This window comes from Tupaia chinensis, unplaced genomic scaffold, assembly GCF_000334495.1.
Source record: "Tupaia chinensis unplaced genomic scaffold, TupChi_1.0 Scaffold148012_1, whole genome shotgun sequence".
In the NCBI taxonomy this organism is placed as follows: Eukaryota; Metazoa; Chordata; class Mammalia; order Scandentia; family Tupaiidae; genus Tupaia; species Tupaia belangeri.
Window position 1 is genome coordinate 799,005 of NW_006207862.1, and position 14,641 is coordinate 813,645.

Here is a 14,641-nt window from a genome sequence, read left to right on the forward strand (position 1 = left end):
TTTTTTTTTTTTTTTTATGAGCAAGAATCCTGACATGGATTTTATGTGTTTCATTCTCAGCCTGCTGTGATGAATCAGGGAACAATCCGTCCAGCTGCCAACTTTGATGCCATGAGAGATGCAGAAATTCTCCGTAAAGCAATGAAGGGGTTTGGTAAGGAAAACAGCGTTTTCTAATTTAAAGTGATTGGTTTTAAAGTACAAATAAACCTTATGTCATATGCCAAGTTTTTGTGTCAGTCTTTGTGCACACACTTGCTTCATCTGGCTCCTAGTGCCTTGTAACCATTTTAAGAGATAACCTAAAGGAGCCTCAGCACAGACTTTGTCCTCCTTAAACATGTGTGGTTCTTCCAGGGACAGACGAGCAGGCTATTGTGGATGTTGTGGCCAACCGATCCAATGACCAGAGGCAAAAAATCAAAGCAGCATTTAAGACCATGTATGGCAAGGTACATGCTTTTTTCTTCTCTAGAGTGAGCACTATGGCCTGCAGACGGCATTCATGTCAGATTGGCTACTTCTTTTTTGTTAGTACCTATGATATAAAGGAGAGACCACTAGACTTCAGAAACCTCAGGAGTCGAATAGTCACTATTTCTCTTAAAAGACTTTGTAATTCTAGGCTAGTCCTCGAACTCACAATCATACTTTGTTCTGTGTCTTTTATGCACTAGCTGTTTAGTAGGAAGTAGATTATGACCACAACCATGATCAAGAGTTTAATTCTCAATCTCCTTGCAGTGGAATTCAAGGCTTATTACGTAGTCCCTGCTTATTCTTGGTCCTTGGCAACATCATCTACTTCCCTCTCTCTAAACATATTCTGTCTTACAGTTACATGGAACTACTTAGGATTCTCTGCACACACCATGATATTTTTCGCTTCTTAATATTAAAGAGTACGTGCATGAATAAGCGAAGACGTGTTGTTCTCTTGACCTACAAAGCCTTTTCCTTTTTTTTCTGTGTTGGAAACAACTGTCTCGATATTTGGGTTAGATATCAGCTTCTCTGAAGTTTCTCTCACTGCTGTGGGTAGAATTTAGCTGCCTTTTCCCTTGTGGTCCCATAGTACTTTGTAAACCTCTGTTGCTAATCTCACTTCCCACTCCTGAAACTGAGCTCCCCTAGGACAAACTTTGTCATATTCATCTTTGTATCAGTAGCACCAAGTGTACAGTGACAAGTAGCATTAATAAATATTTGTTAAATGGATAATTAGTTACTAAAGCCAGCAAGACTTCATAGCTAAAAGTGCCATTGTTCTCCCCCAATATTGGGAAAACTGGGCAGCATTGGTTTGCCATTTAAACATTTCCTAATGTCCCAAGCATCCAGTTTGCTTTTCTCAGAATGAGGAGCTATCCATTAATTAATCTCACTTTTCCCATTCTACTCTGCTTTTCTTTGCCCATTCCAGATCCACTTCTTTTGTCTTAAAACTGATTATGTGACACAAACCCTAGCTTTCTCTTCATACTCAACATCAGACTCATTTTCTTCAAAAGGCATTTTCCATGTTGTAAACATTTAGTCTGTGCTATGATGTTTTGAATTTTCTCGTATATTGCTTTAGACTTTGTTATTCCCAGCTACCTCCTCTCTTGGTTTTCTATGAATTAATAAAAAATGCTATTGTAGGGCCGGCCTCATAGTAAGTAGTTAAGTGCTATACATTGGAGGCCAGATCCCACATGGCTGAACGTGATTCAAATTTTGGCCCCGTGGCTTCAAAGACGCTGAGTGAATTGCTTGAAAGCCAAAAATCCTGATAGGATAGGGAAATGGAAGAAGGAAGTGTTGTTGTATGACCATACTGCGGTGGATAGAGACTTTGTTTCTCTGGTAAGCGCATACACCTCCTAGCAATTAAATTACTTTTCTAACCAGCTGTGGAATCATCTTTGATTTCATGTTCTTTTTTATTAATAATGAATATTTGGTCAGTGCTTACTGTATGCCAGGTCTTCCTTGTCCTAACAATTGTTTATTTACCTAGATCAATTGATTGATTGATTGATTGATTGATGAGGATTTTGCCATAGGGTTGCATGCACTTGCTGGAGAGAGAGAGACAGTGAGAAGGAAATTGAGAAATCACCTACCCAAGGGGAGTGGCCATGTCATAATCCCTTCTCTTCCAGTCTTCTCCCACAATGTTGGGCATGGATGCACATGTGCCCATTGAGAGTTTCAAGCCACTGGGTCTGAATCGCAGTTGGCCATGTGGGAATTCAACAACATAACCATTACACCATCTGCTGGCCCCCTAGTTTTATTTATTTATTTATTTTTAAAGAATTGTTTATTTATTCATTCATTTATTTTAGTTTGATCAGAGAAAGACACACAGAGAGAGGGAAAGTGAGAAAGCAAGCCACTAGGTCTGGGACTCAACCCATGGTTGGCCGTGTGTGTGTGTGTCCCCGTCTGTCCGTCCGTGTGTCCGTCCAGTGCCTTGACCACCATGCCACCTGCTGGTCCCCCTTTATTTCTTATCTAAATATCCCAGCAACCTAAATGTTCTCCACCTATAGCTGTTAATCACTGTAGTCCATCTTGCATCTTGCATGCATATCAATGCCGTTTTTTTGCATAAAGGGCATAAAGGTTTCTCGTAGCTCCTCCTAACAAGTCTACCTTTGTTAGGTTGACATTCAAGGTAATAATATAAGATTTTGTTACAATTTTGTTTATTAATTTACTATGAAAACCTTTTTCACTAACTTGTCTTATTATTCTATTGACCAGTTATCTCTTTACTAGTGATTATCCGCCTTACCTGAACATCATAATCTCTTTTTAACTTAAAAACATATGAAATCACTGAGTCTTAGTTCTGGGCATCAATGTGTTTTGTTTTGTTTTGTTTTCCTTTTTTGAGGCGCTACAGATGATTTTAATGCATAGTTTAGGCTAAGAACCCCGTCCCTTTTCTTATTTGTGCTTCTTCTGGACTAAAAGCTTTCTCTGAGTTCTTTAGCCCACGTTAAAGTTTTTTCTTTTTTCAACTTTTTCTGTTATTTCTTTGCTGCTTACCTGCTGCTAGCATACAGATTGCCTTATATTACCTTGTTTTAGATGTTTATCCTGGTTTTCTAAATAAGAACAAGATGATAATTTCGATTTCCTCTTAAAACCAAGAATAGTTTCTTATACTAAGTTAATATCTAATTATTGTTTTGTTAAGTTTAATTATTCTTTGTTTCATGTAAATCTTATATTTGTGTCTGGAGTGGTAAAGCTGCAGTAAGGATGTAAATGTGAAGAAATTGTGTTTGAGAAAAAATATATGTGCTTGAGGTAACAAACTATATATTTACTTCTCGGTATGTAATATTCAGATTTGAAATTTAGGTATTTGTAAAACAGTTCCATTTCATTTTTCCCAAAAAGATTTAAGTAACAGGCTATCGGTGGTGGTGTAGTGGTAGAGCAATCCTCCGTGATGCTGAGGCCACATAGGAAGGTTCCCTGTTGTAACCCGAGGTCTCCCTGTGCACACTCGGTGTTCATGTTTGTGCCCAGGATTTTGGCTAACTAGGAGTCGATACAGTACGAAGACCCTGTTAGGAGAGCATTCTCTCTCATGTAAGAAAGAATAAACTAAACTAAAAAAAAAAAAAAGATGAAGGCAACAAAATTTGGAGAGCACACAAACTTAGCTTGCATTTGTAATTAAACAGGATTTAATCAAAGATCTCAAATCAGAATTAAGTGGAAACATGGAAGAACTGATCCTTGCCCTGTTCATGCCACCTACCTATTATGATGCCTGGAGTTTACGGAATGCAATGCAGGTACTATTTGTCATTTATTTTGAATATTTATCCTATTTTATTATATAAGATTCCCCAGATTATGGTGGTTCTGAATTTATAGAGATACTTTAAAGTCGGATACTATTTCATATCATCTGAATATATGCAGCTTTTCCTGTCCTAGAGGACAAAGAAATATGTGATAGAACAGTTAAGATTTAATTACTTTCAGAGACTTTTTTGTGAGTTTTTTGGTATAATTCCTCCTATTTTTTTTTATAGGGTGTAGGAACTCAGGAACGTGTCTTAATCGAGATTTTATGCACAAGAACAAATCAGGAAATCCGAGAAATTGTCAGATGTTATCAATCAGAATTTGGACGAGATCTTGAAAAGGATATTAGGTCTGATACATCAGGACATTTTGAACGTTTACTTGTATCCATGTGCCAGGTGAGTAGAGCATGGAGTGTTGGTGGAAGGAACTTTTTTCTTATTGCCTATTGCCAGTGAGCATTCTTTATTCCTTTTACTATTTATCCCCCTTGGAATATTGCCATCTTTAAGAGGGGCTACGTGGAATCTAATATACACATTTCTTTGTTGTTACTATTGGGATTTCTACAGATCTGGCTTTTGTAAAGAATCAGAGTAACCTCTTTAGAGTTGTTGGAATCAGAAGCCATCTTTTTTTTTTTTTTTTGAGAGGTTTTTGCTGTAGGGCACGTGCACTCACCAGACAGACAGAGACAGAGAGATAGAAAGCAAGAAATCACCCCCCAGGGGGGATGGCCACGCCGCAATCCCTTCTCCATTCTCCTCTCAGGATCTTGGGCATGCACGCACACGTGCCTGACATGAGTTTTAAGCCACTGCGTCTGGGACTCGAACCACGGTCGACTACGTGGGAGTCCAGCGACATAACCATTACGCTAACCGCTGGTCCCAAATCAGAAACCATCTTAAGATTCTGTCACTAGATGAATGAAGCTGTTGCTTTTGTTTTGTTTTTAGAGTTTTGCTGTAGGGCATGTATGCTCAACAGAGAGAGAGGGAGGAAAAGTGAGAAATCACCCTTCCTCCCGGGAGGATGGCCATGCCACAGTCCCTTCTACTCCATTCTCCTCTCAGGATTGTGGGCACACATGCCTTGCATGATTTTCAAGGCTCCAGGACTTGAACTTTAATTGGCCATGTTGACAATCAGAATTTGGATGAGATCTTAAAAAGGATATTAAGGTCCAGTCCAGCCACCATAACCTCTACACTACCTGCTGGCCCAAAAAATGAAACTGTATTTTAAACTTATCACTATCCTCCATTATGTTGGGCATCAGCCAAAAATGTAGAACTGCCATAGACGTGCTAGAGGAGATGAGAACTATGTGAGGAGAGCCAGAAATGCAGAAAAATCTTTCAGGGGTCAGTGTAATATTGTGACTAGTACCTTCCTTAGTCTGAATTCCCACATGTATTGGAGAATTGACAGAAATTACTCCTATAGGTTATTTTGTTTGTTTTGAGAGATTTTTGCTATAGGGCATGTGCACTTGCTGTAGAGACAGAGAGGAAGAAAACAAGGAATCCCCCCTCTGAGGGGATGACCATGCCTCATTCCCTTATCCTCCATTCTCATCATGGCATTTTGGGCACACATGCACAGGTGCCTGGCATGAGTTTCAAGCAGCAGTTCGCTATGTGGGAGTCCAGCAATGTAACCATTAGCCATCTGCTGGTCTGAACTCCAATAGGATATTTTGAATGATATTAGAAACACAGTTAGAGTGAAATGATGTATTTGAAAGAAATGACACGTAAGAGTAACATGCTGATTTACTGACTGGCCTGCTACTGTGCAAGATATAGTTTTGTATCTAAACTGGGATCTAAAAGTAGAGGAGAGGCTTTTTTCCCCCCATTAATTACTTACTTAGTTTTATTTATTATTTTTTAATTTGCTATAGGTCAGGGCCAGCAGGTGGCATGGTGGTTAAGGGCACTGGACTCCCACATGGCTGACCATGGTTCAAGTCCCAGACCTAGCAGCTTGCTTTATCACTTTCTCTCTCTCTCACACTCTGTCCCTCTCGTCAAATTAAAAATAAATAAATGGATAAATAAAGTTAAATAAAATAATTATTAAAACATTTTTTTTGGTATAGGGTATGTGCATTCAACAGAGAGAGAGATAGAAATGCAAGAGGGGACTGGTATGAGAAAGCATGCTGCCAGGTCTGGGACTTGAATAGCTATTGGCCATGTGGGAGTCTAGCATCTTAACCACTATACCACCTGCTGGCCCCTAGGATGGGCTCTTAAGACCCAAAGGTGGGAGTTGCAGAAAGGATAGTGTACAAAAGTGAGTGAATGTGGAAATGAAAGAGAGCAAATAGGCTAAAGGAAGTTGAATTTATCACAACAGTGTGGGGGGAATAGGTTAGAATTTAAAAAAAAAAAAACAAGCAGGAAAAAGGTAGAAACAAAAACGGATTATTAAGGTGTAATAAGCAGTGTTATGTTTCTCTTTTTTTTTTTTTTTTTTTTTTTTGAGAGGTTTTTGCTATAGGGCAGGTGCGCTCGCCACAAAGAGAGAGACAGAGACCGAAAGTGAGAACTCGCCCCCCAGGGGGGATGGCCACGCCGCAATCCCTTCTCCCTTCTCCTCCATCCTCCTCTGAGGATCTTGGGCACACATGCACATGTGCCCGGCGTGAGTTTAAACCACCCGGTCCAGGACTCGAACCACGGTTGACTAAATGGAGTCCAACGACATAGCCATTACTGCTGGTCCCTTATGTTTCTCTTTATTCAGGGTTTGGAGCTCCACCACACTTTTCTGGCAGATGAGCAGAGGCGTAGCCTTCTAGGAAAACAGGACTGTATTTTGCTACTGAATCCATAAGCAGTAACCTAGGGAGTTTTTATTTTTGAGAGAAACCAACTTCTTTTCTGGGTTTAAGCCCCTCTCCCTCCCTCTTTCCTTCTCCTATTCCAGAGCAGAGTTCGATCTACAGATTGGCAAAATCTTGTAGACTTTGAGTTATAGCTTCTAAAGAGCTCATACATAATTTTTATGTATATATTCATAATAAATACTTTGGATGAAAGAAAGCTCATGAAGCCTCCTTATCATATCCTCCCTCCCTAGACTGAAATTTCTTGAGGATAGGGGCCTGTATTGCTTGTGTCCTTACTACCTAGCTTAATGTCTGGCACAAAGGAAGTGCTTAGTGTCTTAGTTGTACAGTGAATACTAAGTGGAATCGAGTACTGCATATCGATCTTAAATTCCAGCTAAAGAGAGTTAGAATTTCTTTATTTGAATGGTAGTTTACGTCTCCTAGTAGAGACATTTTTGGGGGGCGGGGGGTTTGCTATAGGGCATGTACTCTTGCCAGAAAGAGAGAAAGACAGAAAGTGAGAAATCACCCCTTAGGGGGATGGCCATGCCACAGTCCCTTCTCTTCCATTCTCCTCTCAGGATCTTGGGTGTGCACGCACACTTGCCCAGCATGATTTTCAGGCTTCAGAGTCCAGGACTTGGTAGAGACATTTTTGGGGGGCGGGGGGTTTGCTATAGGGCATGTACTCTTGCCAGAAAGAGAGAAAGACAGAAAGTGAGAAATCACCCCTTAGGGGGATGGCCATGCCACAGTCCCTTCTCTTCCATTCTCCTCTCAGGATCTTGGGTGTGCACGCACACTTGCCCAGCATGATTTTCAGGCTTCAGAGTCCAGGACTTGGGACTTGAATTGTGTCAGCCATGTGGGAGTTCAGTGATATAACTGCTGCGCCATCTGCTAGTCTTGTATATTCTGGTTTAATTTAGCTCTAATAGCCCTGGTTTTAACATAACCTCATTAAACCCTTATTATGTATTACAAATCTAAAATTGACAGTGTAACCAAGTACTAGTTGCACTGATAAAGTTTCTTTGAAAATGAAAGATATTTGTGACATATTTAGTCCCTTTAAATCCCAGAGTGACTAGATAGGGAAATAACCTCAAAAATCCCTTTTTTTTTTTTTCTAGAGAGAGAGAGAACCACCTTTGCCACACACGGGGATTGGATTTGTCACACCGCAGTCTTTCCTTCTCTAGCTCTCCCTCCTTTTTGAGATTCTGGACATGCACACTCACGTACCTGGCATGTTTCTCCAACTACTGGGTCTGGGACTTCAGCTGAGTGGTTGACCATTTGGGATTTGGCTGCTTTAACCACCAGGCCACAGAGCTGACCCTACAACATTTTTAATAGAACTTTTATTTCTTTATTCCAATTCTTGCCTCCTCTCGTAGGGAAATCGTGATGAAAACCAGAGCGTAAACCACCAAATGGCTCAAGAAGATGCACAGCGTCTCTATCAAGCTGGTGAGGGGAGACTAGGGACAGATGAATCTTGCTTTAACATGATCCTTGCCACAAGAAGCTTTCCTCAGCTGAAAGCCACCATGGAGGCCTATTCCAGGGTATGAGCTTTTCTTTTGAAGGTTTGGCTTCTGTGAAAGATGAAGATGTGAAAAATATTTCATCCTGTAATTTTTTGTTCGCAGATGGCTAATCGAGATTTATTAAGCAGTGTGGGCCGCGAGTTTTCCGGATATGTTGAAAGTGGTTTAAAGACCATCTGTAAGATACTTTTGTGCTTTACTTTATTTGGTTTTGAAATGAGCGGGGGCTCTGAGTTGTTCCCATTAAAGTAACGATTAGTACAGGCTCCCTTAAAGGAGAAACTGAGATAATCCTATGTTTTTTTATATGTAATCTCCTGTGAGTAGATGATGATGTGATCAAATAAGGCTGTTTGGGGATTATTTGGCCCTCATCTATATGTCTTTCTTGAGGATTATATAAGAATATCCAATGGACAGTAGCACTTGAAAAAGTCTGAGGAACTGCTAGCACCTCCACAAAATATCCTTTTGCGTTCCCAAAACACATCTTTCAAGTACTCAGCTCAATGAGATTCTTTTCCCTTTTGAAATTAACCAATTTCTGGTGGTCTAACACCCAAGTGTGTAATGAAATGAAAAATCTTGTTCCCATGGAACATACCAGACTGTAGGAGTTGGTAACACGTTGGTGTTAGCAATGGAATGTATTAGAAATATTACCATAGTAATTGTCGCTAAAGTAATAAGTACAGTTAGTATATCTCTACCATCTGCAAGAGGAAATTGTGCCAAGTGAATTTTTCAGAGAGAAAACCTGTCAGATTTTTGAGCATAGTTTTGAAATTTCGGCTCAAAAATGTTTTCTCTTTCTAAATTAGAGTATATCTTATATCCTCTCAGCCAAATGATCTTCTTTACTTCTAGAATTAAGATTTTTGTCTTTATTCCTTTTAGTAAGGTATTACTAGGTCAGAGTTGCTATAGATTTTCACACTGTAAAAGGAAAAATACTTAATCTTTGTCATAAGAGACAATAGGATTTATTGGCCAGGAGGAATCTTCTAGAATTGAAGGTAGCCTGTCTGGTACAACTAGAAAGAAAGATGGATGGTGAGAAAAATCAAGGGGGGATATCATCTCTAAATCACCTCAGATTTCTGACATGATTACATTAAAAACAATCAGAAGCAGGCTAGAGCAATAAATGAAGCTGGAAGGTGGATTTGCTTGTTGTGTTAAGTCATGATTCGATGTCTGAAGTATCTCTGACTTGCAGTGCAATGTGCCCTGAACCGCCCTGCTTTCTTTGCTGAGAGGCTCTACTATTCCATGAAAGGTGCTGGCACAGATGACTCCACCCTGGTCAGAATTGTGGTCACTAGAAGTGAGGTGAGGCAAGACTTTCTCCTTTTGTCTGGTCTTACTTGCTTTGGATTGATTAATTGATTGCCAGAGAGCATATGCTCTCACGAGAGAGAGAGAGAGAGAGAGAGGAAGAAAGCAAGAAAGCCTCCCCAATTGGGGCATGGTCATGCCACAATCTCTTCTCCATTTCGTCAGGATTTTGCTGCATTCACATTGTTGTGTGTCTATTATCAACATCTACTTCCAGAAATTTTTTCATCTTGCACAATGGCAAGTTCATGTTCATTAAACAATAACACATTCTCTTCTTTCCCAACCCCTGGCAACCACCATGCAACTTTCTGTCTGTATGTTTGACTTTGTTAGATACCTCATATAAATAGAATCATTTAGTATTCTGGTTTTCACTTAGGACAGAGTCTGCAAATTTAATAATACTGTAGAAGGTATCAATATTCTTTTCCCTTTAAAGGTTAAATAATATTCCATTGTATGCATATACTACTTTTTTAAAGATTATTTAATTTTATTCATTTATTTCAATTTGACTGTTGAGAGACACACACAAGAGAGAATGGGAAAGTGAGAAAGCAAGACACCAGGTATGGGACTCGAACTATGGTTGGCTATGTGGGAGTGTCCAGCACCTTAACCACCATGCCACCTGCTGGTCCTCATGTATATACTACATTTTGCTTATGTATTACTCTATTGTTGGACACTTGGGCTTCTTCCACCTTTGGCTACTATGAATAATACTGCTTATAACATGGCTATATAAACATCTGTTCAGTTCCCTGCTTTCACTGCTTTTGGGTTCTACCCAGAAGTATAATTGTTGGATCATATTATAAATTGCAATCCTATGGTTTTTATTAAAACTTTTTATAAGAAAGGATCTTGCAGGGCTAGCAGGTGGTATGATGGTTAAGGCACTGTACATTCCCACATGACCAACCTTGTTTCGAGTCCTGGACCTGGTGGCTTGCTTTCTCACTTTCCCTTTCTCTCTCTCTCACTCACTCTGTCCCTCTCTGGTCAAATTAAAAATAAAGTTAATAAAAAAATTATTATTAAAATTTTTAAAAAGAAAAAGGGTCTTGCTATATCATCCCATTCTCCTGAGTAACTGGGACTACAGGCATAAGCCATTGTGCCTGACTTTTTAGGGAGGGTTGGGAATTGAGCCCAAGCCTCTAATGTGTCTTCAGCCTACTAAGTAGCAGTGTCAACCAGCTGTGTGATAGGCTGCACTTGTACTTTTTTATTTTTTTGGAGTGATTTTCGCTATAGGGCGTGTGCACTCACCAGACAGACAGAGAGAGACATAGAGACAGAAAGTGAGAAATCACCCCCCAGGGGGGATGGTCACGCCGCAATCCCTTCTCCTCCATTCTCTTCTCGGGATCTTGGGCACGCACGCACACGCGCTTGGCGTGAGTTTTAAGCCACCGGGTCCAGGATGCGAACCGCGGTCGACTACGTGGGAGTCCAGTGACATAGCCATTATGCTAACTGCTGGTTCCCAGCTGCACTTGTACTTTTGTGGGTTTTTAAGGAATCACCACACTGCCATTTTCTGTTTTTACCAGTAGTGCATAAGCATTCCCATTTCTTTTATTCTCACAAACACTTACTATTTTCTGTTTTTGGTAATAGTCATCCTATACAGTACTTTTTAAAAATGTATTTATTTTTTTAAAGGAAGGGTTTTGAGAGTAAGAAAACATTGGCAGAGAAGTATGGAATAGAAAATAAATGCAAATGTAAGCTATTTTGCTAATTGTTTTATAACCACAACAAACTAGTACGGAGAATGCCCTGTGCAAAACACAATAAATTTTCAAAGATTGAGATGTTCCCTTAGCAAAGCTGGAGACTTCAGTCTCTAGTATTTGGAATTTAGGCTGTAGTCCTTGTTTTTGGATAGATCGCTGGGTGTGTGGCACAGTCCATGCTTTTAACCAGGTTTAAACAGAAGAATGGCCACTTGGTCAGGTAGAAGTAGATAAAGCGTTTGGTTTCTTGTGTCATGTAAGTAAAGTTCCTCCCCGTGATCCAAGGCCAGGTGGGGTTGCACTTGTCAAACTCCTTGATATGGGCTGCAGTGTCCTTTTCTATATTATATTTCTTCAACGCCTGAGTCACGCACTCCACTGACTCCTGTTGCATCTCTTCCAACATGTCTGCACTTTTTTTATTTTTTTACCCTTTTTTTTGGGAGAGGTTTTTGCTATAGAGCGTGTGTGCTCGCCAGACAGACAGAGAGACAGCGAGAAATCACCCCCCAGAGGGGATGGCCATGCCATAATCCCTTCTCCGTTCTCCTCTCAGGATCTTGGGCACACACGCACATTCGCCCGGCGTGAGTTTTAAGCCACTGGATCTGGGACATGAACCGCGGTCGACTACGTGGGAATCCAGCGACATAGCTATTATGCTGACTGCTGGTCCCCCAACATGTCTGCATTTTTGATCACAGCCTTTTGGTTGCACGTGGTTACCGTGTAATGGACTGGTTGACAGCAGTGGTCTCCTGGGGGAGGTGCTAGCACAGCTCAGGCCCCGCAGGAAATGCACTCGCTACTGAAGCCGTGGCATATCTCCCTATCCAGTACTTTTTAAACGACTGATACCTTTGGAACAATAGATGAAATTAATACTACTTTTTTTTTTTTTGGAGAGATTGTCACTGTAGGGCGCGTGCGCTCGCCAGACAGACAGAGAGAGACATAGAGACAGAAAGCGAGAAATCACCCCCCAGGGGGGATGGTCACGCCGCAATCCCTTCTCCTCCATTCTCCTCTCGGGATCTTGGGCACGTACGCACGCGCGCCCGGCGTGAGTTTTAAGCCACCGGGTCCGGGACTCGAACCGCGGTCGACTACATGGGAGTCCAGCGACATAGCCATTACGCTAACTGCTGGTTCCCAATACTACTTTTTTTAAAAAGAATTATTTAACTTTGTTTACTTTTTTTTTTTTTTTTTTTTTAATTTGGCCAGAGAGAGAGACAGAGACAGAGACAGAGAGGGAGTGGGAGAACAAGCCGCCAGGTTTGTTCTTGAACCGCAGTTGGCCATGTGGGAGTCCAGCGCCCTTAACCACCGTGCCACCTGCTGGCCCCAATTAATACTAACCTTTATCCAGGGAACCAGCAGTTAGCGTAATGGCTATGTCACTGGACTCCCATGTAGTCGACCGCGGTTCGAGTCCCGGACCCGGTGGCTTAAAACTCACGCCAGGCGCCTGTGCTTGCGTGCCCAAGATCCCGAGAGGAGAATGGAGGAGAAGGGATTGCAGGGTGGCCAACCCCCCTGGGGAGTGATTTTTCGCTTTCTGTCTCTATGTCTGTCTCTGTCTGGCAAGCGCACGTACCCTATAGCAAAAACCTCTCCAAAAAGAAAAAAAAACAAATAGAAAAAAAAATACTACCTTTATCTAGTATTTTACAGAGCATTGAATCAGACCTTTGTAAGGTAGTTATGGCATAATGGTAGCTATAAATGTCAGTCACTTGGTATTTTCCCCTTCTGTTTTGACTATATTTTTCCCTTTTTTTTTTTAAATGAAATGAAATTTAAGTTTTTTATTTTTTACATTCAGTCACTGCGTATCTTTACATCATTGAAAATGAACTTTCCCAGCATGAATACCCTTATGGTAATCCAGTCAAAGAAATTATCATACACATTGTGTTTTGACTATTAAGATCTTATTACTACTGGGACCAGCAGGTGGTGTGGTGGTTAAGGTGCTGGACACTCCCACATGGCCAACCACGATTCGAGTCCCATACCTGATGGCTTGCTTTCTCACTTTCCATCTCTGTCTCTGGTCAAATTGAATGAATGAATAAATAAAATTAAATAAATAATCATTTAAAAAATATTACTACTTAAAAAGGATTACAAATACCAGTTGTGAGTTTTTTTTCCCCCTAATATCGCAAATATTATTTCTTACACAGATTGATCTTGTACAAATAAAGCAGATGTTCTGTCAGATGTATCAGAAGACCCTGGGCACAATGATTGCAAGTGACACAAGTGGAGATTACCGAAGACTTCTTTTGGCCATTGTGGGCCAGTAGGAAGAATTTTTTTTTTAAGCGAATGAAGCTGTTTATACCTTACCTTTCAAAGCAGTGACTGACCTGCATGCAGCAATATCAGCCATCACCTAACCAAAAGAGCTTTTTACTGAGGACTTTGTCAGGGTAATGTGCTTGGTTTGCACATGTTGTTGTTGCCTTAATTCTAATATTATTTTTTTCTCTATGTACAATCAATGTAAAGCCATATGCCAATGATGTAGTAATATTGCAATGTTTATAAAGCTTCATTCTCTCTGTTCTTATTCTAATCAGGATGTCAAATTGATTAAAAATCACAACAATCTCTAATTCTGTATAATATTGAATAATTAAAAAAAAGTTACTGAGAGATTTACCTTCCAGAATACTAAGTTCATTGGACAGTTGTAGTTAATAGTTACTGTGTCAAACTGCATTACTTTTTAAAAATTAAACTCTTTTGAGCTAGCAGAATAATTTGCATCTCATACTGCATAAACTGATGTTCCATACTCATTTAACTTTCAACATACAAAATGGGATATTACCTGTAGCTACTTTTTAGAAGGGGTCAAATGTTTATATGCTTAAAAGATATAGCCTAAGGTGTATAATATTATAAGTATACTTTGTGTAATGATTTCCACAATCAGGTTTGAGGTAAGTAACATATTGTCACTTGACATAATTTTTTTTCTTTTTGATAATGAAAACACCTAAGATCTACTACCTTAGCAAATTTCAAGTACACAATATAAAGGGAGTCTTCAAAAAATTCCTTGAAAATACTTCTTAGGAAAAACAGTGTAGATGTCAGGTCTTTTTTCACAAGAAAATAAACTCATATTCCATTTTTTTCCATGAGCTTTTTGAGGTCTCCTCAGACATTACTACTAACTACAATTATCATGCTACATTAAGTACCTGGAATTTATTATTTTATCACTGAAAGTTTGTATCTTCTGACTAAAGTCTCTCCCTCCATCTTCTCTACCCTAGCAACTATGATTCTACTGTTTCTCTTAAGTTTGACTGTTTTAG

At 40.0% G+C, this 14,641-nt stretch overlaps 1 protein-coding gene across 4 annotated transcripts in view; it reads left to right on the forward strand.

Moving 5' to 3' along the window:
* The window catches only part of ANXA7 (annexin A7), a 39,777-nt gene extending 25,706 nt beyond the window's left edge, over positions 1–14,071 (forward strand). For all 4 annotated transcript variants that reach the window (XM_006170055.2, XM_006170056.3, XM_006170054.3 and 1 more), the window contains 8 exons: positions 61–154; positions 358–452; positions 3,690–3,803; positions 4,047–4,217; positions 8,065–8,235; positions 8,320–8,395; positions 9,437–9,549; positions 13,496–14,071. In XM_006170055.2, coding sequence (XP_006170117.1) covers positions 61–154; positions 358–452; positions 3,690–3,803; positions 4,047–4,217; positions 8,065–8,235; positions 8,320–8,395; positions 9,437–9,549; positions 13,496–13,618 — 957 coding nt within the window. In that variant the 3' untranslated portion in view covers positions 13,619–14,071. The remainder of the gene's footprint in view (positions 1–60; positions 155–357; positions 453–3,689; positions 3,804–4,046; positions 4,218–8,064; positions 8,236–8,319; positions 8,396–9,436; positions 9,550–13,495) is intronic.
* Positions 14,072–14,641: the final 570 nt, after the last annotated feature.